This window comes from Columba livia, chromosome 6 (assembly GCF_036013475.1).
Source record: "Columba livia isolate bColLiv1 breed racing homer chromosome 6, bColLiv1.pat.W.v2, whole genome shotgun sequence".
In the NCBI taxonomy this organism is placed as follows: Eukaryota; Metazoa; Chordata; class Aves; order Columbiformes; family Columbidae; genus Columba; species Columba livia.
Genome location: NC_088607.1, coordinates 26,781,358 through 26,809,216, shown reverse-complemented (window position 1 = coordinate 26,809,216; position 27,859 = coordinate 26,781,358). Strand labels below are relative to the sequence as shown.

General features: G+C 36.4%; 1 protein-coding gene across 5 annotated transcripts in view; it reads left to right on the top strand.

Annotated features, from left to right (window-relative positions):
* The window catches only part of NRG3 (neuregulin 3), a 467,171-nt gene that overhangs the window by 111,653 nt on the left and 327,659 nt on the right, over positions 1 to 27,859 (top strand). The window contains exon 1 of one of the 5 annotated variants that reach the window (XM_065067649.1): positions 25,924 to 25,948. The exons of the other annotated variants lie outside the window; for them this stretch is intronic. Coding sequence (XP_064923721.1) covers positions 25,939 to 25,948 — 10 coding nt within the window. The 5' untranslated portion in view covers positions 25,924 to 25,938. Of the gene's footprint in view, positions 1 to 25,923; positions 25,949 to 27,859 lie in introns of those variants that run through there. 5 annotated transcript variants of the gene reach the window in all.

The following is a 27,859-nucleotide window of genomic DNA, read 5'->3' as shown; positions in this document are numbered from 1 at the left end:
GTCATGCGTGCACTTTAATTAAGCTCATCAATTGTTTTAATAACACTTTAATAGTTCTTTTGCAATCTTTCGAGTTCCTTCCATCACTGAGTGCTAAGAGAATTATTTAATCTTAAGTAAATGTATCTTTTTTTATAATTAAAAAACAAAAGGAGACTAAAAATCTCAAAGTTATACTGCAGACTTTAATGGGACATAGGGTAACAATTTTAATTCTCTGCATTATCTTTCATGCAATGATATATTGAAGAACGTTTCTTGAAATCCAGTCCAGTAGACTACAAAAAGTATTTTAATAGATAGGGATCAGCCTACATGGGTAATGTGCCAAATGGGGCTTTAACAAAGCAGAATGCCTCACATGTTTTTCCAGTACCCGTAGAGTGCAGCAACACATTTGTTTTGCTGAATCTAGTTGAATTAGTAATCTCTTGTATTTCTCATATAGCTTCAGTGTGTTTTCATGTTTAAAATCAATATAATGAACCTAACAAAGCAGTCTGTGAATTTACCTAATGACCACAGATACTGCAGTTATTTTTTCTCATGTCATGTATACAATAATCCAGTTAGTCATTAAAAAATAATCATGGTCCTCATAGGGTTTATAAGGTAATTTAAAAAATAAAATAATAATCCTGTGGAGCATGCTTACTTGCTAATGAATTAGCATTTATTGACACCAGTGCATGTATTCATCTTTATACCTTAGTACAATCACACCTGTTACAAGCAACAAAGTGGGTTTTGTTATTTTTTTCTTATGAAATAACCTCTATTTTTCAAATCGAAATAATAAAAGTACCTCTAATAAAATCATTGATGTTCCACTGCTATCTTTTGAGGAATTCAAGCTGCCACAGATTGTGAGAACTGAAAGAAATGCTTCTCTGTACCATTTGGGCTGTGATGCACAATTGCCTATCTGAAGTGATGAAATGTTGTATCTTTTTGTAATGGTGAGAGGCTTTTAGAATTTTAAACTTTGTGTGAACTCCTATAACTCCTTCTGTGTGCTTAAAGGAAACTCCTAGTTTCAAAAGTATAAAGTATAGGAACCAAAGTAAAGGAGGCTTTTGTACAGAAATGTCTCAGAGTAAAATCCCTCTGGTCCCTGATACATATGTAAGTTTATAAAACAGACTTTCAATATTGTCAATCACACTGGCACCATGGCTAAAAATGACTGAGAATAATTTCTGGAGGTCTTCCCAGATACTTTATATCAATAAATTTATTTTAAAAATAAATATTTTTCATTCTTAGATTTTAGATGTGTACATATATGGCTGTCATTAAAACTTATACTTCAGCCAAAGTTCTCTCCCTGTACCTTGAGATAATTTCAAGCCATTTGTACATAGGTATTTTATGTTTACCTTTCCGCTTAAGTAGTTAAGTGTGATGACACTTCTTTATCTATCAATGATGAATATATTTCTTACTTTTCTTGTTACAGTTCTTGGATGGGAGGTTGACTTGCATTGTCTCAAAACTTACAATGTCTATTTTAAATAAAGTCTCAAGTTAGGAGTCAAGTCTGCTGTTGCTATTTGTGCTGCAATTAGTCACATTTTTTCTACTGTTTTTAGAAGTGGTAATTCTGGATCTTCTTTTTTTCCTAAGCACAGATTTACTATAATTTACAAATAATTCTCTGAGTCATATATTAATTGATAAGTATTAAGTAGTTTAAAATACAAAATATCTCTTTACAATAACTATTGAAATGGAAGCACGAAGGATACTGAATGCAATGAAGTTCTGTATCTGACCAGTATTCAGGGCTGGTCCTGTGCTGTGGATAAACTGAAAGCACCTATGTTTTTAAAGAATAATTATGGTTTGATTTTCATTAAAATAAATTTAGTGATAATACTTTATTGATTTGATTCTGAACATAGAACTTTAAGAGAAAATTAGTTCAAATAACAACAAGTCTTGAGTTAAAAGTATTGGTTTAAAAAAATGTCAGTGGAATTTATGTTGTGTCTTCCTAAATCCCTAACCCTGCAGTCAATTAATGTGTTTATACAGTTTTATTCAGAGTAAATACATTGGGCAAAGTCCTAGAAGCCCTGAAATCAATATTTGTTCCACTCATTTCATTAGTGCTTATTGACTTAAGTAGAGGTATTCATCTACTCAAGGTAGACATAATGTTTGTTTTTCTTGCTGAATAAATACTAATTTTGAAGATTTTCCTGTTATGCTCTTATTTCATACAGAACCTCTTAATTTATCTGCATGAAGAAGTTCAGATATGAGGATCTTAATCTGTGCATGTTATGTTGTAAAGATGATTTCAGTTCTTTGCATTTCAGGCATAATTGAAGCCTGTGGGAGCTGGAGGTGTTTAGTGTTTTTTTCAGAAATTTTCAATATGAAGTCTAATTCTAAAAAAACTGAATACATTAGCTGTTTTTCCTCCGTACAATATGGCTTTTAAACACTGAATGAGCTATACGATGTGCAAATGCGCACTGAACATGGTTTAGTCCTAAAATAGAAATTATACTAACTGCTGCCATACGTTTTTCTAAATTGAGAACATAATTACTTTGTGTGTTACTGAAGAAGTCTTGAGTATGGATTGAGGGAGTCCACCATTAATGCTGAATATCAATTGTACTTTCAAAGGGTTAAATAGATGGTACTGCGAGACTAGAAAGAGATTCTTGCTTGTGTTTTTCCCCATCTTCAACATTAAAGACCAGTCCTGTGCATTTTTATACTTCCACTGTGTCTGTCTAGTGTTTGTCCTGCTCACATTCATCATCACAACATAGTGTGGCTCTGTGTCCAAAGCAAGTTTTTAAAGGATATTGTGGAGAAATTCAATCCATACCGTGCCCCACCCCGCAATTGGTTAACTCATTTAAGGATGAATCGTTCAAGCTGTCCTTCAATCTGTGTAAAAAAAAAAATAAGCAAATATAATTTCTCTTGTGCATACTAAAGCAATGGTTTTACACCTGTGTCAATTACTTTATTCTAAATCAGTCCACACTTCCCTCCAGCTCACAGTTAAAGAGCTGTTGTTTGATAATCAGCATTAACTCTGTCAAATAAAATGCAGGAGTTATGACTACATCTTGACTGGAGATACATAAATATGCGTAAAACTTTGTTTCCCCCTTGGTAGCTTCTCACAGTGCAGTTTACACTCGGCTCCGTAGGATCCCTGGCAGCAGGTCAGGTACACACCTTCCTGATGAAGATGCAATTACCCATAATGGTTGATCTGATAGAATGCTTGCAGTATCTCATGTGCTAGCCAAAACATTTTGGTAGAGGTGCCAATTTTATTTCTCTCAGCTAGCTAGAGTAAGTTTTTTTGGTGTCTGGTTTGCTGACTTTTTCTAGGCCTAGGATTACGTCAAAGTTTTATTCTCACACCAAATCTAAAGCTATTATTAGTTATATAAATTGTATGATAAAAAGGCAGAACAGGAGCTGATGTAGACTGTGTTGCATATGTTCTTCCTATGTAGCTAAAGGGAATATGTTTATTTTATAACTTCCTTCTTGTCTGGAATATTCTGTTGAGACTATGGGTTCTTGGAGTTAACTGCCTGAGACTCTGCTATTAATTCTAGTTTCCAAATATCATCTTAATCACCTCATTAGGATAAACAAAATGAAATAAAAATACTTTTTTTTTTGAGATGCAGGTTTCAGCATGCTAATCCATTTGTTCAGATTTTCATAACATAAAGAGCTTGAGTGATTTTGCTGAATCCAATTAAGGCACACGCAGTGCAGTTAGAAATATCACAGTAAAAGATGAGAAACAAGAGGATTTGTTTCCTGTTGTGTACCTGTAACTCTTTAGCTCTTAGTGTTTGAAATCTTTAGTGGTATATATCTCATTTCGCAATTTGAGGAAGACAAAATGTAAGAAGAAACAATAGCTGACATTTGAGATCCTTGCTTTCTGAACATTTAGTCTCGGTGAAATAGCAGGATTTAATGATGCTACTAGCATGTTTGGCTATCTTACGGCTGTTTCCTTGAGGATCCACATATATGAGGAAGAAAAGTTTATATTGCTTCAACATGAAAGATAAAATGAAACTGTATCACACATGCAGATAAGATATAAAATACAATATGCAACTTGAAAGTACATAAAAGTTGTTGTATTACACTGGAAATATAAGTATTAAAAATTGTAAACCAGATGAGGTTAGCATGGCAATTTCTACATGTATTAAGATAGGAAATGCAGAGTTAATTTATGTGTTCTTAGAAACCAGAACTTACAAGCAGTAAGAGGAAATGGAAACTGCAGTGCAAAAATAATTATTTTGATCTTCATTCATGAGTTCCAAGTAGGATTTGCACATCTTTTACTCTAGATTTTCTCTATCCCATCTTTTCATAAAGTCAGGGATGTCTAATGAGGAGTCCACAAATACATCACAAACAAATTGCCATGTTGGTAAGATGGTGGGTGCAGTGTTTTTAGGATGAATCAGAGTACTTAAATCAGTTTTGCCTAAAATCACCTTTACTGTGTTTGCTGCTATATATTTTATAGTTGTATTAATGCTTGGGCTGTAATGGAAGTTAGCCGAGTAGTTGGCAATAAATAATGAATAAAACTGCTTATGAGAACTAATTTCATTATATGTACATATGCATACACATATTCATAAATGTAATACAAAAGAAAAGTCTGAATGTTTTTGACAATTTTACAGTCTACATATATATAGATATAAGTACAAGTATATATATTTATGCTCTATATGTATGTGTTTATGTATGCTATATTTGTATATGTATCTATATTTATACACATTTCAGAAAACTTAACAGAATTATTTTCCTCCTAGAAATATTTTTTAGCTCTCTTCTAAGCAGGTCCTTAAGTCCTACATACAGAATCAGGATTTATATTCGCATGATCGTTAGCCAGTAGTAGTGGGTCCAAATGAAATCAGGAAATGAGTAGTGGCTAAGTTATCCTGCATGCAATGTTGACTTTCACCATGACAAATAAACTTAATAATTTCTGCTGTATTCCTTTGAAATTCATGCTCTGTCAGAAACTTTCCTTGTGTATGTAATCCATACGTCAGTGTTTCATGTATTCATTCATCAGGAAATACAGCAATAATTCTTCCATATGTGCATTTATTCTGTTAGAGATCCCGATTAAATACTGCTTGAGCTATTCTAATAGTGAGAGCACGGGATCCTGCATAAACTGGTTTCAGTCTCCAGTGACTCCTGCCTGTCAGCACCGTGGTTTTCTCTACAAATTCTGTCACAAAATTTTCAGTGACTGCCACTAAAGTTAGTGGAAGTCAGCTAGAACAAGGGTTGCAGATTCTAGAAGTCACCATATTGTAAATTTACTTTTGTACAAAGTATTTTTCTTAAATGTGGCTTCAAGTATCTAGATCATATAGCAAAAAAATCTTAAAAATGCTTGTAATAATACAGATACTTTGTTACTTCAAGGTAATATATTTCAGTTTTGTTTGGATAGGACAGTGAGGTGTAACAATGCTTTACCTTCACACAGGTAAAGATTTTTTTCAAAAATCAGATTCAGTAGGTGCCTGTCTGACTTCATGAACCTTTTTGAATTTTTCTAGCCATTGTGGAAGCTAAACTTGCCAATAAGCATGCAGCTCAACAGACCTGGTTTTGAAATAACAGCCAAAAATACACAGTCATTCTCATACCTTTTTTTGTATGATTTGATACATAAGCAACTTCGGCTTATGAAGTTTACCAGATGTGCACTTATATGAACTTCGTCCCTTTTGTGAGTTGTGGTATTTCTTGCAAGTAGTGTGGAAGATTTATCGTGCGACAGTGTTCACAATTTATGTAGCAGTGTTGTTTATCTAATGTATACAGATATGATTTTCCACTCCAGTAGGCTAATAATGTCTCAAGGGAATGACATATGTATAAATCCAAATTACAGACAAAGAGGGGACGCTGAGCTGTTCTGAACATTTTTGGTAAATGTGAGGTTAGATACAGCCTGATTGCTGGCCATATGTTTGCACAGCTCTGGGAGAGAGATCACTGCAAGGCGATCAGGGAGGATTTAGATGGATGATTTCCACAGCTTTGTTTGAGGAGGCAGAGATGAGTGAGAGATCTGACTGGGCCTTTTTCAAACAGTGGCGTTGGCTCTGGGTACTGTCAATTGATGGGGTGGTGCAGTGTTAGGAGTATGGGGGCTACAGTCTGGCTGCAATTATAACGTGTAGATAATTGGAAGAGTGGGGTGATAAAGTCACTGTAGTAATTTGAGGTTGTACAGGTTTTACTGTATCCAAAATTTGTTCTCTGCTTTCAAATTAAAGATTTTATCTAAGCTGCTTTAGTTAGCTTCGTGTTCGGTAAGGATTGACTACAAATCCTCACACATGTCCAGCCTCTATGGCAGTCAGGTTAATCAAGATTTGCAAGCTTTTGGAACAAATAAATCCCTTGTATTTATACAGACAAATAGAAATCTCTGTATATAGCTAGCAATTTGTTTGTCTCCTGACTAATCTAAGTAACTACCTTTGCATCATTCGAACAACTGTGAAATGTCTGTAAGGTCTATAAAGATTTCAAGTGCAGCTTTTCTTAGTGTTGGGATGGGAACATACAGGGAAGGACGCATTCAGTGCAGTGTGAACGTGAAACAACTTAGAGTTAGGACAAATAGTCAAATATGGAAAAGTCTGTGTGGAAGAATTGAAAGTAGAAAGTCTCTTACTGAAATCAGTCAGCCATACAATTTTATTTTGAAAGTAATGGTTGAAATAATTTAAGAATTGTTACACTAGATTATCGTTAGTCCTTTTTTCAATATAAGGAATTTTAATAAAAATTTCAAAGGAATGGCAGAACTCCTGATGTTAGTAACAGTACAGGCTTAAAAGTTCTCCTCAAAGTAGAGGTCAGGTCAGTGAGAGAGTGGAGCTGACACCTTCATCTGCTCTGGAGGAGGCAGGAGCTCCTCATCTTCCTGACATGTTGCTCTGATGGAGAGCAGCATGTATGGTAACACTGAGCAAACTCTGTTTCTGCAGATCTGGGAAAGTAGGAATTTTATCATAATATTGAGTATTAATAGCGATATGAGAAAAAATGAATAGATGGGATTTTTTTTTAAAAAAAGCTACGTGCACTCGAGATATTCAAACTGCAAGTCATTATGTGTACAAGGTATTTTTTCCAAAGCCTGCATAATAATTTGAAAAACTCCCTGTAATTTTAAGGCTTTTGTTATATTCTTTTATTCACTTTAAAATATAACTGCTAGCTTTAGGGAGGAAATTTTGCACCCTATAAAAAAATGAACAAAGCATAGAGCCATTATAATTGAATTTTCTTTTTCAGATCCTACATGTTACAAAACAACTTCTTTGCAATTACTTTGGGTGCTGATAAACTCACTGATCTCAATGAAATTATCTGTAGCAGCTTGATGCACTATTTTTTTTTTCTTTCCTTCAAAACGTTCTGGCTATATCTGTGGCCTGCTTGCATTTAATAAATGTCTGATTTTGTTTTGACATTAATTTAAAATACTGCTGGTTAGAAAAAATGTGACTGTAGAAGATATCTTAAGGAACACAATTTTCATATACCTCATAAAAACAAACAAAATGTGTGGGTGTTTTTATTTTTCCAATGAAACTTAAATGAACGTAATGTTTCAGCAGACATTGCTAGGGCACATATTCTTCAGTGTGTAGATTAAAAGCCTTCTTTATATGATACTATGTGATAATTCTGCCCATTATTGGTATTTTTCTCCTATATAAAATGAGGCCTGTCTACAAAGTCTAATGCATCAAAAATACTGTGAAAAGACTACAGAAGAATTGAGATTATAGTCCAAATGTTATTCTGATAATGACTGACAATGTTATTTCCTCTTGTAAGAAAAGGCAGAAGTGAGCTTGGCCTGTTGATCGTAGCAGAATAGAATTTAGTGCAGATATAGTTGTTAGGAATCAGTCCTACTTTAGCAATTAAGCACTCTGTGTAAGAAAAGGGTTGATCCTGAAAAAACGTTACTAATATTAAAATTCTAAGTTATTCATTATTGTTATAAATATGACTTGGAAATTCCTGTCACGTACTAAGACCAAAGAAGAAATAATTTAAAGCTCATTTTGCCTGCATTGTGAAACTTTATTATTAGTATACAATGGCACACAGGTAACAGATGCACTGATATGAGAAGTGTTTTAGAAAATGTTCTTCAGATTCCAGTCTAACTTTTTAACAGGCAAACAAAATTAACTTAAAAAAAACCACCACCTATTTTCTTTTGTCCAGTGTTTTCCCTATAGTTTAAATAAAAGATTTAGAAAAGATATGTGGAGGGGGGAAAGGCAAATACAATAGGTTTGGCTAACTGTTACAGCAGCTGCCAGTGGTGTGAAGTGGGGAGAGAGTGGTGACCTTTAGGAGGGTGCCAGTTAAAAGTAAGTCTGGTTGTTAAGAATGACCTAGAAAACAGGAAATAAAGTTTGATGTGAAATTTTATGGATTCCATCCCACATATTTACCTTTATGTACCAAAAAATACCTACTTGTATGTAAATCATGAAATATAAAAATTATTTTCAGATAATTATTCATTCTATGCTCCATGAATGGAGAAAATGTTGTTTTCTTGTTTAATTATTATAACATTTTAAGTCTTCTGAACAATGTAAAGCATGCATTTAAAATTAGTCTATTTGTAAAGTCACGGTTCATCTGTTTCAGTATGCTAACATCTAGCAATTTATTTAATAAAAGAAAATGCCTAACTTCATTAAGATAATAACAGATTCTCTTTCATTGTTTCAGGAGAGTGATATGTTCATCTAAAATTGCATCCCTGTTTTATAAACCTGAGACACTTAATCCTGTAAAACTTTTAGGCGTCATCTGTGTGTTCTCCCCATCTCCTTTTTGAAATTCCACATTTTCCTCATATCATAATGCAACATACATGGACAGCTCTAAAATGTTTGAAAGTAGATGATGGAGTAGCTTTTAACATCTCACAGGGTGAGATGCAAACAAGAGGAAAAGGCAGAATGTAACAGTTAACAACATAGTGGACTTCAGCTCACAAATAAGGTTTTGTGGTCAAGTACGATGTCCTGTGTACATCATCAGACCATTATTAGTAGGGTACAGTTAGCAAGTAAAGACCAGAGAACAAATAGGATTTGGACACAAATCTTAGATCAAAGCTAAGTTTCCATAGAACATGTGCAGCTAAAAAGACTTTCTAACTATGGAAGAAGCAAGTTTGGAGCATGTAGAAACACAAAACCCATCTACTAATAACTTGGATGATGTTTAAGATTGTCAACAGTGAGGAGGAAAAAAAAGCCGGAAGCCTGATCCATATTACATTTTTCCTCAACATTCTTTTCAGTTTGTGAAGAATATATTTATTATTTGGCATATTGGTTGGGTTTTGTTTTTGTGGTGGTTGTTGTTGTTGTTGTTTTTCTGAGTGGGAGTTTCAGTAGGAGACAAGGAAAATAACCATGAACAAATATCATTAATGCTTTAGCCATATACCTAGTCAAGGCACATACCTTAAAGAGGACTGAGCTAATGGTCTCAAGTTTCCAAATATCTGTTTTCATTTTGCAGCATCATTACAAAGGCAGAGTAATTTCACTGAAGTGAAAAAAAAAAAAAAATCAATGGTACTATTGATGTGCTCCAGCTGATGCACACATGGCATTTAAAAGACGAAGTGTGGAGCCAAAGCTGCCAATTTCATCATAAAAATGCACTGATTTTGCCTAGTTAAAACCCATTAGTTGGTTGAACTCTTTCACACTGGTTATGTTTTGAATGTCAAGCACTTGCTCAGGAAGGCAATTTTCTTTTATAAGTATCTCAAGGTTAGTGAGGCCATCCTGTGTTCCTTAGGAGTGCTTTGCCGATTCTCACGCCATGTGGAGACAGGCAGAAACATTGGAGGCAGGTACTATATTTAGGGGGTTTTGTGTGTTATAATAGTATTCTTCACTATATGTGGCTGTTTTTATTTAGACTAAAGATTGATTGATTGATTGTTTAGTAAACTGTTATAAAACAGTTTTGTATAACATGATTGTCAAGTAAAGGAGATATTGCTTAAGACATTGCAATATCATTTCCACGTGTCCCACTGACCTAGGAGGCAATAATTGTTGAGTACTGGGAGGGTTAAAGGCCTGTAAGCATGGCATGATGCTAGGGCAAGAATTGCTTCATATTCTTTATCTTCAAAAAGATTAACTTTCTCATTTCATATACAAGAGAAATTGAGGAGGATATTAACCAAGAGACTGCATTAGATAATTTTCAGGGCTTGCTTTATTATTTAAATACATAACAAAGTTAATTCAGTTTGCAGATCTGAAGAGACCTTTACTTTTGTCCTTCTTCCCTGTGCTCTGGGGTTTATGCTGGGATATGGCTTGCACTCAAGTACAGCTGAACTTTTTGCTGGTGTTTAGAGCAGACTAATGAGTCTCTGGGAGCAGCTGGTGAGCTGGCTTTGAGGACCTGCTGCCTGGCCCTTCCCAAAGGCCCGAGCACACATGGCAGGACAGCAGCAAAATAGTTTAACACCTTCCTGGGCAAGATGTGGAGGAGGAAAGGAGGTTATGCCTTTCCCATACCAAGTTGCCTTTCTTCATGGCAGATAATGAAATAAGTGCCTAGATATACCGGAACTCCCTGTGTTTCTAAATTGCTTTTTTGTTCTTGTTATAATAGCCAAGAGGGAGGATAAACATCCATCTTTGGGTCAAATTTTAGGAATTCTGTGAACTTGTTCTGCAGAGAGCAGGATAACACTGATATTGTCATGCTCCTGTTAGTATGTTTCATGCTTATTTTATTGAATTTGCATGCTGTAGCATGTGCAACATTTATGCAAGGTGAATTTTATAAGTTAAAGCTGAGTCAATGTGTACAATACAGAAATAATTTATTAGATTTAAATCTAACTCTCTGGCAACTTCAAGGTAATTTTCAGGACTTTATTCATCTGTTAATGACCTTTGATTCCTACAAGAAATAACTGTAGCGTTTTCACTGGAAAAAGTGAGGTTAAATTATTGGGGTAGGTGGTAGTGTTGTTGGGTGTTTTGTTTTGATAATCTTCGTGTCAAGTAAGACACACATCATCTCTCCCCATAATACAGCAGTTGTGTCAAATATGCAACAGATCTACAGATAACACATTTCTAGGTTCAGAAAGAAACTTCCTGTTGGTTTGACATTCGGTGCAAAAGGTGGGGTTTTGTTTGTTTGTTTGCTTTCCCCTGTCTTTTAAACTTGCCAAAAGACATGAGGAGTCTCTTAAGATCCAGATGATGGTCAGCAGGAAGAACTGACAGACATTTCACAGTTGTGGCTCACATAGCTCTGTGGATGTGGAGGCACTCAGCAGTGTCCCTATTCAGGAACTATAGCTGTGAGTGTTGTTTAAAAGACTGTCAGCTACTTCTAGGTAAGGTTTCAGTATTGGATTCCAGATCTGCTGGAACAACTTACTTTATCCAGTTCTTTCTCCTGCTGCAACTAATCCCAGATGGTTAAATTCTTGGGCCTCACTGTGAGGATAGCTCCCTCCACATGGGGATTATTGACCCTTGCCATGGACTAGCGAGATCAACATCGGAGGAAGATGTGTCAGAGCTGTAAAGTCTTCTGCAGTAAATCATGTGGTCCTCAGCTCTCCTATGCACCAAATGTTTTTAAAGAAATATCTGTTTCTTGCAGCCTGTAGCAACCTAGCACAGTCTTCTGACAAATCAGAAGGAAATACCCTTATTCTTGTCATTTTTGAAAAGGTAATGATGATGGAATAATATGTGGCAAAAAGTATAATTTTTTCTGTTGCTATTCTTGAGTAGTATCAGGTTTCTAGCAACTTCTGTGTTACTGATAGAGAAAATGAGATGTGTTTTGAAGGTCAGAATATTACTTGTTTTGAGCCCTTACTTTGGTTTCTGAAATGGGTAAATTTTTAGGAGGAAAAAAAGAAGAAAAAATAGAATAGGTATCTCTGTAATTGCTTTCACACCTATCTGCAGATACTCTGAGTGTAAGTAATTTGGCAGAACTGCCAGATTAGGTGAAGAAACAATAAACAGCTTTTCTTCTACTAGGCTACTCTTCTATTTAGTAAGAATGTTTGCAGATAAAGCTAACAAACTGTAGCTGTACAGGCAGAATCAAATCAACCTAGTGCTATTAAGGACACTCGGGTACACATACTGTAAAAATGAGAACTTGCTATTTCTTGTGTTTTGCATCTAGAGGTCTACTTACCCATTTCCAGTAGAGTTTAAAAGGAGAAGATGTAGACAGGGAGAGTCTGTTTCACTCCTTGCAGAATCTGCTTGCTATGTTTGTGTAACCATTAGGTACCTGATTTGAAAATCCCCTGAAACTCCTTTTATTGAAAGCATAAGTTTTGTTTTGTTTTGTTTTGTTTGTTTTTTTTTGTATGCAGGACAAACTGATACTGAAGGATATGAAGGATATTCTCTAAAGTAATTTATTTGTTGGCATGTGGAAAGAAGGCCTGAGCTCTTAAACAGCTCAGATATGTAGGCAATAGATAATAAAGTGCTGACAATTGAATTAATTCTTCTTTAAATCAGATACTTAAATGCTGAATGTATCACTCAAGAACATGATGTAGACTTGTAACACCTTGTGGAGGACAGAAGGTCCAAAAATCAATGATGAAATTCCAAGGGGTTGCACATCACACAGTATCACAGTATCACAGTATGTTTGGGATTGGAAGGGACCTCAAAAGATCATCTAGTCCAATCCCCCTGCAGGAGCAAGAACGCCTAGGTGAGGTTGCACAGGAACATGTCCAGGCGGGTTTTGAATGTCTCCAGAGAAGGAGACTCCACAACCCCCCTGGGCAGCCTGTTCCAGTGCTCTGTCACCCTCACTGAGAAGAAGTTTTTTCTCAAATTTAAGTGGAACCTTTTGTGTTCCAGCTTGATCCCATTACCCCTTGTCCTATCATTGTTTGCCACCAAGAAGAGCCTGGCTCGATCCTCATGGCACTCACCCTTTATATATTTATAAACATTAATGAGGTCCCCCCTTAGTCTCCTCCAAACTAAAGAGCCCCAGCTCCCTCAGCCTTTCTTCATAAGGGAGGTGCTCCACTCCCTTAATCATCTTCGTTGCCCTACGCTGGACCCTCTCCAGCAGTTCCCTGTCCTTCTTGAACTGAGGGGCCCAGAACTGGACACAATATTCCAGATGTGGTCTCACCAGGGCGGAGTAGCGGGGAAGGAGGACCTCTCTCAACCTACTAACCACCCCCCTTCTAATACACCCCAGGATGCCATTGGCCTTCCTGGCCACAAGGGCACAGTGCTGGCTCATGGTCATCCTGTTGTCCACCAGGACCCCCAGGTCCCTTTCCCCTACACTGCTCTCTAATATGTAATTTCCCAACCTATACTGGAACCTGGGGTTGTTCCTGCCCAGATGCAGGACTCTACACTTTCCCTTGTTAAATTTCATTAGGTTATTCCCCGCCCAACTCTCCAGCCTGTCCAGGTCCCGCTGGATGGCAGCACAGCCTTCTGGCGTGTCAGCCACCCCTCCCAGCTTAGTGTCATCAGCAAACTTGCTGATAGTACACTCTATTCCCTCGACCAAATCGTTAATGAATATATTGAATAATATTGGCCCCAATACTGACCCCTGAGGCACTCCACTAGATACTGGCCTCCAACTAGACTCCGCACCATTGACTACCACTCTCTGGCTTCTCTCCTTAAGCCAGTTTGCAACCCACCTCACTACTCTATTGTCTACACCACACCTCCTCAACTTAGCTGTGAGGATGCTGTGGGAGACTGTGTCAAAGGCTTTACTGAAGTCAAAGTAGACCACATCCACCGCTCTGTTGCCACATGTTGCAACATTGTTTGAAATGCCATTTAACACACCATTAAACTTGCGAACAAGAGTATCAACCCCAGTTCAAGCTTTTAATACATCTCAGAGCCATAGTGCTGGTGATTTGGAGGGCAGTGCTAGACATTGCTAATGTTGCAGCAAATCTATAAAACAAAAGCTAGGCTTATACAAAAAAACATGTAATTTGACATTTTTAGTGGAAAAAATGTTTAATTTTTATATCTTTAAGCAGCTTGCTAATAAGTAATAAGATAAGCAAGGTTTCTGTATATGCATTTTTAAAATTTATATTTGTTGATTTAAAATTATTAATTTAAAAAGCACCTCATCCTGAAATCATTGCCTTGCTGATTTCTTTAGGTCACTATCACTGAAATTACAACATAACAATGAAATTATTAGAAGGATCATTTTTTTTTGTAGAAAGCCAAATGCAGGTAGATAGCCTGGGGAAAGCTAATCATGGTGCTTTATTTGCTAATAGTTAAGATTTTTGTTTGTGTTCTTGTACGCATAAATTGAATTAATGATGAGAGTTATGTTCAGTTCATTAATGCGCATCCAGCAAGTAGGCAGAAAAAAGTGGTACAGAAAAGTCATCTCATCTGTTAATTCTGACTCAGATATTTCAAACCGTGGGTTATTTTTATTATTTAAAGGATGCTTCTTGAAAGCTTTTATGAAATTTTAGTCACATCTGTTGTTACTAATTGGTGTTGTTTAGTTTTACACTCCACAATTCACTAAAGAGGTGGAACTTGGTGTTAATTGTAATGAATGTGTACTTATTTGAGTAGGCAGTTCCAGGGTAATGATTTGAAATATTTCAGAAGTCACAGAAAGTGTAGAGTAGTGAGCAGATACCACGTGGGCTTTTCACAGTCACGACTGGAAGGCACAAACTGGCTTCTCTTAAATGACCACATTACTTCCCATAGTAAGGTATATAATTGGATTTATGAAAACTGCCTTTGCATTTGCATAATCTAAGATGAATTTTTGCTTGTATAGTTTTCTAATCAATTTTGATGTGCAGTAAGTAAGTGGGGAAAAAAAGCCAATATTTTTTCCATTCTTTTTTTTCCTCTATGGTAAAACCTCCTTTGGTTGAAACTAAATGTAGCTGCTTTTTCTCAGTGTATTTACAGAGAGATTCAAAGCTGTGCCACTGGAGTTTTGCATGTGTTGTTGACAAACAAGATGTTATATGAAAATTGCCCCAAGACATAAAGAAAGATGCTGAATTGTATTTTCTGTAGTAAATATAATCATTTTCTCTTGGAAAAGAAGATTTAGGTTAGTTCTGTGTTTGGTCTTAGAAGGCATTTCTAAAATCTAGTCTGAGAAAATAACATTTACAAATGCTGTATCTGTGGTAATTTTCTGATTGCTTCCAACAAGGTGTGTGTGTGGTGGCGGGGGGAAGAAAAAAATGAAAACAGAATAAAGCAAACATGTTAAATGCCAAACAAAATTAAATCATCAGGCTTCTACATCTTACAGATCTTGGTTCCTTCAGAGGCTACTTAGGTGGGTTGTATTCTGCTGAGTATTTTTAGGAATGAAAGGAAGAAAAATGGTATAAAAACTTACAGTAAAGTTGTCTGGGTAGAAAGCTACTTTCTATGTCTTTCAACAGATGTCTGTTTCAATAGTAAGTATTGGATAAGAATCTGAATAGAACAGAACTTATTGAGCTGAACTAGTTACATAAATTTATGCTGTGAACTTAGTCTTTTATAAGAAACTTGACAGCAGGATCTCATGGAAGATTTCGTTGTTTTACTATCTTAAAAATGCATGGAACCTCTTTGTGCACAAGTACCCTATTTTGTGGGATATACATCCTTGAAGGTATTGAAAACTTTTGGACGAGTCCCTGAACATGACTATCTAACCTGACAGTAGCCCTGCTAGCAGGCAATGGACCAGATGACCTGTAAAGATCTCTTCCAGCCTAAATTGTTCTATGATCCTGTGCTAATCCACTCTATCTCCACCTGCATCTTTCCCTACCAAAAACATTGCATTGAGTTCAGTCCATACACAAGTATAATTGTGTAATCTCTTATTGTCTTGAGAGATAACACACTGTATTGTATAGTTCTCCTGGCAAATAGATACTGCTGTGTGATATTTTTTGAAAACTTCTTGAGTTAAACAAGCAAAATTAACCAGGCCTGTCAAACTGGAATTAAAAGTTAGATACTCTTCATGGACAGAAAGCAGTATTGTATAAAGGCTGAATTGTTTGCTGGGGGGTCATAGAAGTTACTGTAACTTAAACCTTCTTGATTTTTTTGTCAGTTACAGCTGTTAACATATTGACTGCTGCTAAGGTGGAAGCAAGATGTATTTACGTGGTATTATGTGGTACATGCAAATGTGATCTTAGAGTGAGGCATGTTTTATTCTACCTAATGAAAAAACACCAAACAACAAACAAAACAACAACAACAAAAACAACAAAATGAACAAAAAAAACCCCACCAAACAACAACAAGAAGAAACCACCAAAAAACTATCAGTATCTTCTGCTTTCAGGTTTGTCAGTGTTTCCTAAATTCCGCTTGCTTATGTTTCCTCAGTTTTGAATCCAAACCCTTTATTCATTATAATTTCCATTTCTGTTGTTTATTGGGAGAGGCATGCTAATGTAATAGCAGAGGAGGGAATGGCCATTTTTAATCTGTAGTGCTGTCGTAAGTCATACCAGTGGCTATCCCAGCGTGAAGACAGTGTAGACAATAAGAAGTGAAAATGTGATCACATTATTTCTGCAGAGTGCTCTGAGGCATGGCATTAGAAAACACCACTGTTCTTGCAAAGCCTGAACATCTCCAATGTTACTACCTCATCAATCAGATCTGGATTCATTCACTCACTAAGCCAACTAAAGTATCCTAGCTGGGAGATCTTCAGAGAAATACTAAATTATGCTAAGGTCAAATTTGACCTATCATAAATCATTAAGTAATGTAATTATTGAGGCTCTTTCCCTTGATGCTTTAACAGTAGCATTCTGATTTGCAGACAGCTCTAAAGCTGTGTCTGTTAAAGATGCTTTGATCAGTACACCCTCAGATGAGATTTGCAGTGGCATGAGACAATAGTTTTTAATAATATAAATGAAATTAATACCAGTGATTACATACTGAAAATATTGTAGCCTTCATGAAAGGTCAAAGTAGTAAATGTATTGTGTTGAGATAATCTACTTTGTTTTTAATTTACTAGTTGGAGAGGTTTTTTATTTCGAACTCTGTAAAAGCATAAATTTCTGAGACATCTGAGAAGTCCTTACCTTCTGCCATGTATGGTAATTACTAGGAGGAGCTTAATGCTTTTACTTATGACAGCATTTTTTTGTCTATTTTTTTTTTCAGTTTTTCCCTTTGATTAGCAACCCAGTTGACTTGGTTTGAGTTCTGTTAAGTATTCAGAGAGCAAGAGAGAGACCCACGTGTCTACGTACTTCGCAGATACACTGCTTGACTTTTATTGTGAGGGCACAGGGATGTCTGCTGCCCTTCTATTTAAACAGGCTCTGAGCTGGTCTATCTTTCATTTAAAGCAAAGCCAAACCAATCCTATCAATACGAACAACAGGTGTTTTGCCAAGTGGATTAAAGGCTGCAAAGATGGAATAAATTATACAATTTTATCTTCATTAAACTCACTCTCAGGACATGGCATGATACATTTAAATTTGAACAAGTTAGATATGTCTAAAATTTTGAGCATTTAAATTCAAAGTTTAACATTTAAGCATCTGAGTGCTTACAATCAGACAGATGTTGGCTGCCTGAATAAAGTCTCTTTGGTCTAGCCTATTGGCATCTTTTGGCAGGGGGGATGGATAACCTGGCTTGTCCAGTGACTATGTACTATTGGAATTAATTTCTCTTTGGTCTGTCAGGACACACTGGTAATCAGGAGAAGGGCAAAGGTAGATGCTACTACCTTATTTCTTTTGTGTGCTGTAAGTCTAGAGTCAGGAACATGGCTTTTTCCATTCTGATTTAACACGTGGCTATTGATATTTTGAGGTCTTTTCTGGCTTTCTGTTCTACAGGCTCCATTCGCCTTCCCTTCACTCTCTTCTTCCACTCCTTTTCTTTGATACATCTTATTGTTATTGGGCTGCTTTCACATTTAGGAAAGGTGAACACTTTCAGGAAAGATGTTATGGTTTTCCATTATGGTTTAGGTGTTTTGTGTGTGTGTGTGTGTGTGTGTGTGTGTGTGTGTGTGTGTGTGTGCTTGTTAATTTAGGACTGGGAGTGGGCAGTCCTCGTAAAGCTCAGTGCTGCGTGTAGCCACCACCTGGCACCATAGGTTTCTCTGTGTGTTGAATATGGTTAGTTACCTTGGTTGGTGGTTTCCTGATGGTGCAGTAGCACTGGGAGCCCTCGCAGGCTGGTCTTCCTGTGAGGAACCCTTAGTGCGCTTGCGCTGTCTAGAGTTGGTCTATGGTCATGGCCTTTCTCCTGGTCACCATGGGGAAGGAGTCAGCCCATGGGGTGTCTCAGTGCAAGGGCCATGCTGGTGAGGGGGAGGAGTGCTGAGGTTCCTTGGTAAGGGCTGGCTGGCAGGGGCATCCAGCAGACACAGGAGAGCATGTCACAGCGTCTCTTCTCTGCCGCACTGCTGCCTAAACATGTCAAGCCACTCCAGCTCCACCTTCCCCTGCTTGAGATCTGATAGGGTGGATTCCTCCTGCTGCAGAGATGGCAAGGAGCCAGCCGTTCATGGTATGTCAGTCGTACTTTCACATCTTCTGACGGATGATGCTTGGCTGATTTGAGAGAGCATATGAAATGCAGTCTTCGAAAAGGGTGTGCGTGAGTGGGGGGAGCTGGCATGAGTAATCGCATCCTCACGTCGCAGTCGTTCTTGAGTCTCCCCCAGACAGCAGTCACTCCTCTTGCCTGTACCAGCCACTTACTCATTCACAGTGCAAAATGTTCTTGTTTGTATGATAATGCTAATTGAAAGAGCTGTTCCAACTTCACTAGCTATTTGTTTGGTTATATCACAGACAGTAACTTCTGACTTAATAAACCGAACAGACAAATGTTCAGGAGTTAATACAACAGTGCAAAAGTGTTGTGGTTTTTTGTTTTGTTTTTTGTTTGTTTGGGTTTTTTTTTCCTTCCCAGTGTGGCAATGAGAATTCAAACCACAATCCCCATCTGCAGCCAGTCTGTAGATGTTTAGAAAGGATGTTCTAATCACCCTTGTCCCTGATGGTTCTATAGAGTTAATTTATATGAAAGGTAGCCTAGTTTGGATTATAAATGTGTTATTCTCACAGATTCTGCAATGAATTGTTGTAGCCTCTTAATATCTTTTTTACTTTTCCCATATATTTTGAATAGCAAATGCATAAAAATAAAGTTATTGAATTCTTATTAACCACCAATTTCCTCATATTATTAAGCTATCTTAATGCAATAGTTAACTCATTTAAAAGCCATGATAAGTATGTACAAATTTTGTATCCTAAACTGATCTGGGTATTCTGTACTGGACCAATGTACACAAGAGAACCACCAGCAAGAAGGTGTGACCGGAAGGGTTGGATTTATGAGCATGATGTGGCAGGTGGAAAAACGTTTTGTGCCTTTTCCTTTCTACGCATCCTTCTGTAAATCCCAGTGCTCTTTTAGGGCTGCATCTTTCTGTTGTGCAGACTTCAGGCATTGATCACCTGCTATTTTATGGTATGAAATTGTCCATTTCAGTTACAAATTTGATCTTCTTTAGAAGAGGAATTGTGGCCAAGGATGTTGATGTTCACTTCAGCTGGTTTATATCAGATTGAAAGAGAAAAGGTGAAGAGCTTGGATCTAGAAATAAACAATGGCAATTTTGCAGTATTGTCAGCCACCCTGAGCATGTTTTGACCTTAAACCAAGTTAGCTATAAATCTTGTTAGCAGTACTGATTTGCAAACAGGTAAATCCTCTGACAACAGTAATGAAAGCCAGAAAACTGATTTTCACCAGTGTTACTGGAGCAGAAATTTCTACTTCATTGCTTTACAGCACAGTATTTGAAATACAGCTTTCTCATGCCAGTGCACACATTCATTAGTGTGAAGTCATACCAGAGGAGAAAGCATCTTTGTTTTCTGCTCCATGTTAGCTGGACAAGTAATCTAAAAGTCTGGATGGTTGTATAGTGGCTATTTTCTGGAAACCAGTGTTGGGATTAATACCATACAACCTCGTCAAATGTTTGTCACTTCTTACTGATTCTAATAGTGCACAGCATTTAGAATTTCCCAGTTGCTACTCTTAGACTAAAAAGGCCATTCATACTAACTGACCAAACATACTAACTTGTCTCTGGGACTTTTTGTAATTAAACCAAAGATTTTTATCCCATTTTTAATTTTTTGGTGTTTAGCGCTGGCATCTGATAAACCAAGTAAGGATAGGTGTTCAAAAGAGTTATAAATGTTTAATAACAAAATTGCTAGTCTGAGTAGTTTTCTATACAATTTGTGTAGATGCCAGGGTTTTCTATTGGCTGTGCATTTTTTTGAAACTTATTAGTAGAATCTTGCAACAGATGCTTTTTAATAAATGGCTCCTGCCAGATGCCATCAGATGCTAGGTACAACCTGTTTGGGAAAGGCGAGTTTTTTAAGGCACTGTCCATTATAATTTCTTAAAATGTACATCTTTTCTTTACCACATATTGTCCTTGTTGAATCTATGAGAAATACAGCAGAGTGATGATGATTTATCATATATGTATGCTGTGATTCTACAAATCATTTGTTCATGTGCTGAACACTGAGAGCACTTTGATGGATTTAGGTCCAGCGTGTTTGATTGCTGCTATGATCCAGTAGCAGGGTCAATGGAGAGCAATAGCAAACACTGGCTTTTTACAGATGTGAGTCACTCTGCATGCCCAGTGTCCTGGGGATCTCACTGTGCTTCTGCCTCTCACCCTTCCCTGGGTGTGGTACTGGGGTTGGGGGGGGGCGGTGTGCCAGGTCTACCCACGGGCTGGGAGCACGGCCTGCAAGCAGCATCATCCTGGGGTGAGAAGCATGAGGGGAAGCTGGTGGCTCTGAGGGGAAGCTGGTGGCTCTGAGTGGGCTGCCAGCTCTGCCACTTCTTGAGATAACACAGTGTTAACGTTGGCACTGGCAGCAAGATAGTTGCCTGACAGTCATTTAAAACCAAGTTTTTCCTCACAGATCCACCAAATATTCATCTGTACCTGGGCATTTGAACACTCACCATAAATTTGTATAAACAGATGGCCAGGTTTCTGAGGTAACTTCAGAAGTCCCAGATGAGTTGTTCAGCTCTCTGATATGCAAGTGTAACTATCAGTTTGGGTGTTGTTCCAGATTACGTAGGTAGACTATTAGCTGTGCTTACATGATCTGATAAAAAAGTAATAAATACTCTTGCTCTTTTTCAAATGTAACTCTGTGCAACTTGAAAAAAAAAAAAAAAAAGATACACTACCTGGCTCCTCCCCTGTCCCCGTTTAAGCCTGTTGCATTTAAATATCAGAAGTAAGTCACGCAGGTTAACACTTTTTATTTTTTTTTCTAATTATTTGTACATGCACAACAGAATTCCAGCGCAAATGCAGTTGATTTGAGAGAAATAATTAGTGTGCCAAAGATGTGATGACAACTGAGACAGTGCAACGAAGTGTTCCAACTTCCATTAGAAAACAATGACCTTCTTGGCTGAGTAAAAGTATTTTAATTAAATACTGACAATTCATAGTAATCAGTGAACCTATTAGCAATGAAATTTGATTCTGTCATCATGGACTGTTCACTTACGTATTTCATACAAAAATGAATATGCACTTCATTTCAAGTCTAACGTGTTGTTCTGCTTTAAAATACTACTACAGCATTTCTGTGGCTTAGGAAAATGAAGGCTTAAACACTTTTTCAGAAAAAAGTTGCTGCATGATTGACAAGAATCAGCAGTTTACAGGGATGTTCTTTGTCAGCAGACTGATGCTTTAGTGGAAACTTGACTGGCTCCAGTTTGTTGTCTGATCAGCAACAGAAAAGCAATTTCCTCTTCCATGATTGGTTCCATCTTTTATTGGTGGCTTTTAGTATCAGGGAAACTAAATGGGAAAATTTCCTTAATGGAGTAAAAATATTTTCATACATGAAAATTGTTTGCATGAATTATACTTAATTGTCTTGTTAACAGCATTTTGGAAGCCGCTAATAATGGACTTTATTGCCAACAATTAAAGTTACAGGGCTTTTCAGAGACAGACATGTAGTAAATAATAATAATAATAAATGTAACGGTCAAGCTTTCACTTGCAAATCTTTAGTTGCTACTAAGTAGGATTCATATGATTTGAAAATGTTTCGGGAACAAATGGGCCACTTGCACACTGATAGGTCATCACAATTGGTTAGCGGAAATGTGAGGCACAGGCGACATTTATAATTGAGCAGCCTTGGGTCTATTCTAGTCCCATTGAAATGGAAAAAGAAAACAATTGCTGTTTGCTTTCGTAAAGAAGAATCACGGTTCAGAACTACAGCACGACACAAGGGAGATGCAAAGGGAGTCAGGCACATTTTCTGCTTCCGCTACTTCATCTTTTATGTCAGGACAGTAACTGAACTAAGGACATATTCCGTCATTTGAGGTTCTCTAACTGAAAGGATAAAACTCTAGACTTGTTGAAGTGCAAGGTAGGGATTTCTTAACTATCAGGGAGTTTGCCTGCTTTTGTCTTACTGAATGACTTGATTGTTCACTGGTTGTATAGTGGCGCAGCTGCAGCTCTAGGACGCTCACAACTCTTTCAACCCTTTCCCTTGACATGATGAATTTGTATTTCTTTCACCAGCTGCCAGGAGATCTTATTTACCTCCTTGAGGTATGATGCAATGTCCTTTAAAAACAGTATTTGTCTCTCCATTCACTGCTGAATCTCTATCACCTTCAATTATCTATGAAGGTATCCAACTTCAGAGGTTGTAATAGTATCATTAACATTGGTTATAAGTGGGAGAGGTTGGGCTAACATAACTTACTATATCAGGAACAAATATAGCAAATAATAAATATTTAAAATTTGCTCAGAGCTGTTAGATCAGGAGTCATGGTATTGACTAAATAGCCATTTTCCTCCACAACTTTCTTCCTATGTAGTGTTATATTATACCATCTTTCATATTAAGATCTCCAGAATTCTTAAAGGACTAAGGTGTTTGTCTCCTCCTTTTAAAACAAACATGGGAGGGAATTACTTTTTCCTACTTTTGTCAGGTTTTTTTCATTTTTAGCTCTACTTCTTGTCAGGTGTCTGACACTATATCTATTTGTTCTTTGCATCCAATTTACTGAAATTGCACCTAGAAAGCTGAAATTTTAGAAAGTTTTGATCAGCTGGAATAGTGGGCTCAAAGGAAATCATGGTAGAATAGTTGTTGCATTTGTCCATTTTTCTTGCAGACTGATCTGTTGAACATGGAGTCCACAGAAAATTTTTGATCAGATAATGATGATAAATCTTTTTAAATACAACTTCCCTGAAACTGCTAGTGCAATTCTAGCTGGTTTGAATGTATTTGGGGAAGATATTAACTCTTCCGTTAAGTGTAATTTCATTTTAGCTTTTGATAAGCCATGTACTTTTGTACTTAATGTTTTATTTTCTAGTGATGATACATTAATTAAATAAAATATTTGAAACTAGGACATTGCTTTAAGCTCAAGGAAGAAAAATAGAGCTTCATCTCACACAAGTCTTGAGCTTAACCTACAAAATTTTATTGAATACCACCACTTTTATTGTGATGCTGTTTAAAAGTGATGGATAATTCTGTTGTATGTAAGAATGCTATTTTTTAAAGGATAAACTGTGATCTAGAAAAGCAGCACTGAGTTTTTAAAACAGAAACTTCAGTTAATGTAGCGGACTGGAATTCAGGTGAATTTCTTGTCTGTTATATGCGAGTCACAGAGGTCATTTTGTGCATCACCACGTTGAATCCTGTGGTTGCACAATCGTTGCCTTCAGATTTGCATTTATAGTTACTGTAAGTACACTAATAACTCATCATTGAAATAAATAGCCTGGTATTTTGTAAGCCTTTAGTCCTGCCTTTGCCATCAAAGTACTACATAATAAAGGCCAACTTTTAGAAAGAATACTGAAAAAACTTGTAATTTGCTGATCTAAAAAAGTCACAGAAAATGACAACACTTTACTTTCTATTTTGAAACATTTGAAATGTTTGTAGGAAGAACAGCTCAGTAAAAAATAACTTAAGCTTTTTTTAGATTTTTAAATTTTTTAGATATTTAAAACTTTTTAAATAACAGAATTTTTGATAAAAATACTTTTTTTTTTGGTGCAAATTTCTTTGTTTCATATTTACCAAAATGTGAAAATATAATGTTGGTTTTGTACGGACTTTAAGGGAGACAAAGTGTTGGAGAGGAAATTATCAAAAATCTCACACACTGAAAGAATGTAAATACATTGCATCTTTAATGCATAAATTAGCTGGTTTGTGTTCCTAAGGGCATTAGATCTTAAGGCCTAATGATTTAGCTTCCTGCATAAAATCATCAGACTTTAATATTGGTATTCCTTTTCAATTCTGGAAGATACCCTCTCTTATTTCCATATTAGAATTTGGTAAATACAGCATTTAACATTCAGTGTGCTGTAAATATAAGGAAGGGTTGGAAGCAGCTCTGAGAAAACTAGAATGATTGCTTTATATGACCACAGGCATAAAATTGGAATCAAACTGATAGTGAGAGTTGTTTGACTATAATTCTGTTCCATCAAGAAAAAATAGTGAGCTTTGAAACATTGACATAACAAATCAAGAGACTGTTTTCAAAAACACAAATTAGTATATCAACTCCATGGCAGTGGACTCAGTCATGTGGCTATGCACCTTACAAATGGAAAAATGCACACTCTACTTTGTGCATGCTCTGAAGAACATGACAACAATCTGTGTGGTCCTCTCAGCTGCATCCAGAAAGCTGAACACCTTTCTAACTGTTCTATGTTATATCTCACTGTCATGCTATACTGGCAAATTGAAAGGCTTTCAGAGATAAACAACAATTATAGGGGAATAGAGGGATTTCACGTAGAATGAATGACTAAACCTATGTATTTATTACGCACATTCATATAATGATAATATTTTGAGTTACGTTTTTGTAAAACTCTTACCAAAATATTTTTGATCCAGTCTAGAAATCTCCTAAATTTTACCTTGGTATAAGAAATAATAGGAATAATGGTGCCTGGGAGTTAGGAAACCATAACATTCTCTGAGTAGTAGAAGAGTATAAGCATGAAAATAATGTTAGTATAATAATATAATGATGTAACAATACCAGCAAAAGATTACTAATACTAATTGCTAGTGGAAAAATGTAGGCTGAATATGAATAAAAACTTGCTGAAGGGAAGGTTCCTGGTATGTCTTCTTGAGAAAATAAAATACCAGTTCTTTATACTGCTTGAGACTTCCTTAAGATTAAATATTTTTAATTGCAAATAAGCTTTGTATGTAGTGCGGTAAACTATATAATTTCATGATAGTAGTAAATATTGACACCCACAAAAAACGTATTCATGCATCCTCCAGTGTATTATGTTTATCTGATTTATTAAGATTAAAAAATTAGTACAATGGTATATTGGCATACAAAGGTCATAAGGAGAGAGTAGACAGAGAAACATGAAGATGAAAGAAACATTTGCTGCCTGTTCAGTTCCTGGGGTTTATAATGCTTCTGTGCTTCCACAAAGACAGAGAATGATGACGCAAAACAGAGTAGTGAAACATACATGTTACCCTTTTGTGTATACAATTTTGAAGTCTAACAGAGGGCAATCAAAAACACTGTCTTTTGTCTTTACATTCAGATGTTGAGCAGAACAATTTCTGCGGTTTGATGCAATTCTTTCTGTATTCTCACTTCAGACATCATGCTGAAAAGTAAGTAGCTTTCTGAAGTTTTGTTTCTGTTATATCACTGAGGATGTTCCTAAAGAGAACTGGTATTTGATCAATAAAACATTTACTGAATACACTTTAAACTGAAGCTATACTGTTGCTGGAAAAGGAATGCATTTGGATCTAAATTAATAATTAATATTAGCTAAAATTAATACATATTTTAACAGAGATAATGCAGAGGGCTTTATAGGAAAACCGGAATTTCCTATTTTAAAGTCTGCCTACAGTCAGTCAATTGCAATTACTTGACTTTCAGTTGTGAATTTGATTTGCCATATGGCAGGGGAATAAGAGAAGTAGGCTTACCACAGGAAGAGGGTATTGATATGTAGACTAAAATGGAAAATTAGATTTCCTCCCCAGATCGCTGTAAAGAGTGTGTTGGATGTTGACTTGAGACTGTTGTGGCAGGCAAGTGTACAAATTCCGTTTAATGTGGGTTTCATTCTTTGAAACTGTGACTTGAAACCTGCTGATGCTGTTAGAAAGAACATAAATTTTTAGTTTGTTTTTGTTGCTGGGTGGCTGGTTTGTTCCTGATTTTTCTGAGCTATGTCTTCTGCAGCTGACACAGAGTCCAAGTGATGCTACTTATCCCTGTCTGTACAATTAGTCTTAACTGGTCTAGTAGGAAATAATATTTTCAGGGGTTTTTAACACCCTTTTATCTGAGCTTTTTCTCGGTAACTAAAGATGGAGTGGATTACAAAAATAAAAGGAAAATTTTATTCTGGTGGGACAGGTACATTGATATACATTAATCCTGTGAAGTCATGAAAACTGTTTTAATGAAAACTGGAGCTTAACTCCATTTAATGAATCACACTGCACAGATAATCCTACATTAAAAACAAAAAACAACAATAAAAACAAACAAACAAAAAACTAAACAAACAAAAAACCCCAAATATACTATGCACTTTGACATGATTTGCATATTATGTCAAAGTAGCTTTGTTGATAATCCACTCTATTTATGGCTTTCGAATACATGATGTTTCTGAGCTATGTAGAGAAGAAAATCACTTTAAAAACTCTGAGAAGCTATTACAAATGAATGGACATGTCTGGACATGGAAAGTCCTTTGCCTTGGCAATCTGATAAGTTTTACGATGAGCCTTATGTTTGCAGCTTTCTGGTGTCTCAGCATGGGCTGTGCTGGACAAACCTGACATCATGGATGAGTTCAGTTTTGGCTGGATCAGACTGTCTGTCTGAACAGGTCCATCTGGAGTGTTCCCCTAAAAATTAATTTACACTCCTACATTTGAAATTTTTAGCATGGAAGTTGACTGCTGTGTAAACCAGCAGTGAGCAGAAGGCCTCATGGCTGGCAGGTTGTTGTTTGGAGGTAGAGCCTCTGATGCACTGGTCTCCAGTGTAAAAATTCAGTAGAGCTCTTTGTGTACTCTGAAGCTCTGCATAGCAAAATTAAGCCTGCAGACAGTGCTTATGTTCTTAGCTGCATTCCAAAGATAATAGATTGAAAATAATTTTTTCTGATGTACTCAAGCTTGCAAATCCTTAAGCGTAGAGGGAAAGTTCTAAACCAAAATTATTAGATCTACTCTCTTTGAAAGTGGGAATTCTGTTGCAGTATTTATTGTACTATATGTGACTTTATAAAAAGAGCTGAAACAGCTTTTAGATTTATAAATATGTCAATGTTATAAAAATGTGCTAGTAGTTGCAAAGTTTCTGTATTAGCAAGCAAATACATTTGATTAAGTGACCATCTGGTAAAATGTTTGTTACCAGTGAAAACACTGAATTTTGCATTTTGCATCTGCCAAGTAAAATGTGGGTAAGAGTTACAGCTGCATAAATCGAGTGGGCAGTGATTGGACCATATACCTTTCAGGCCTACTCCTACCAATCTAAATAAATAT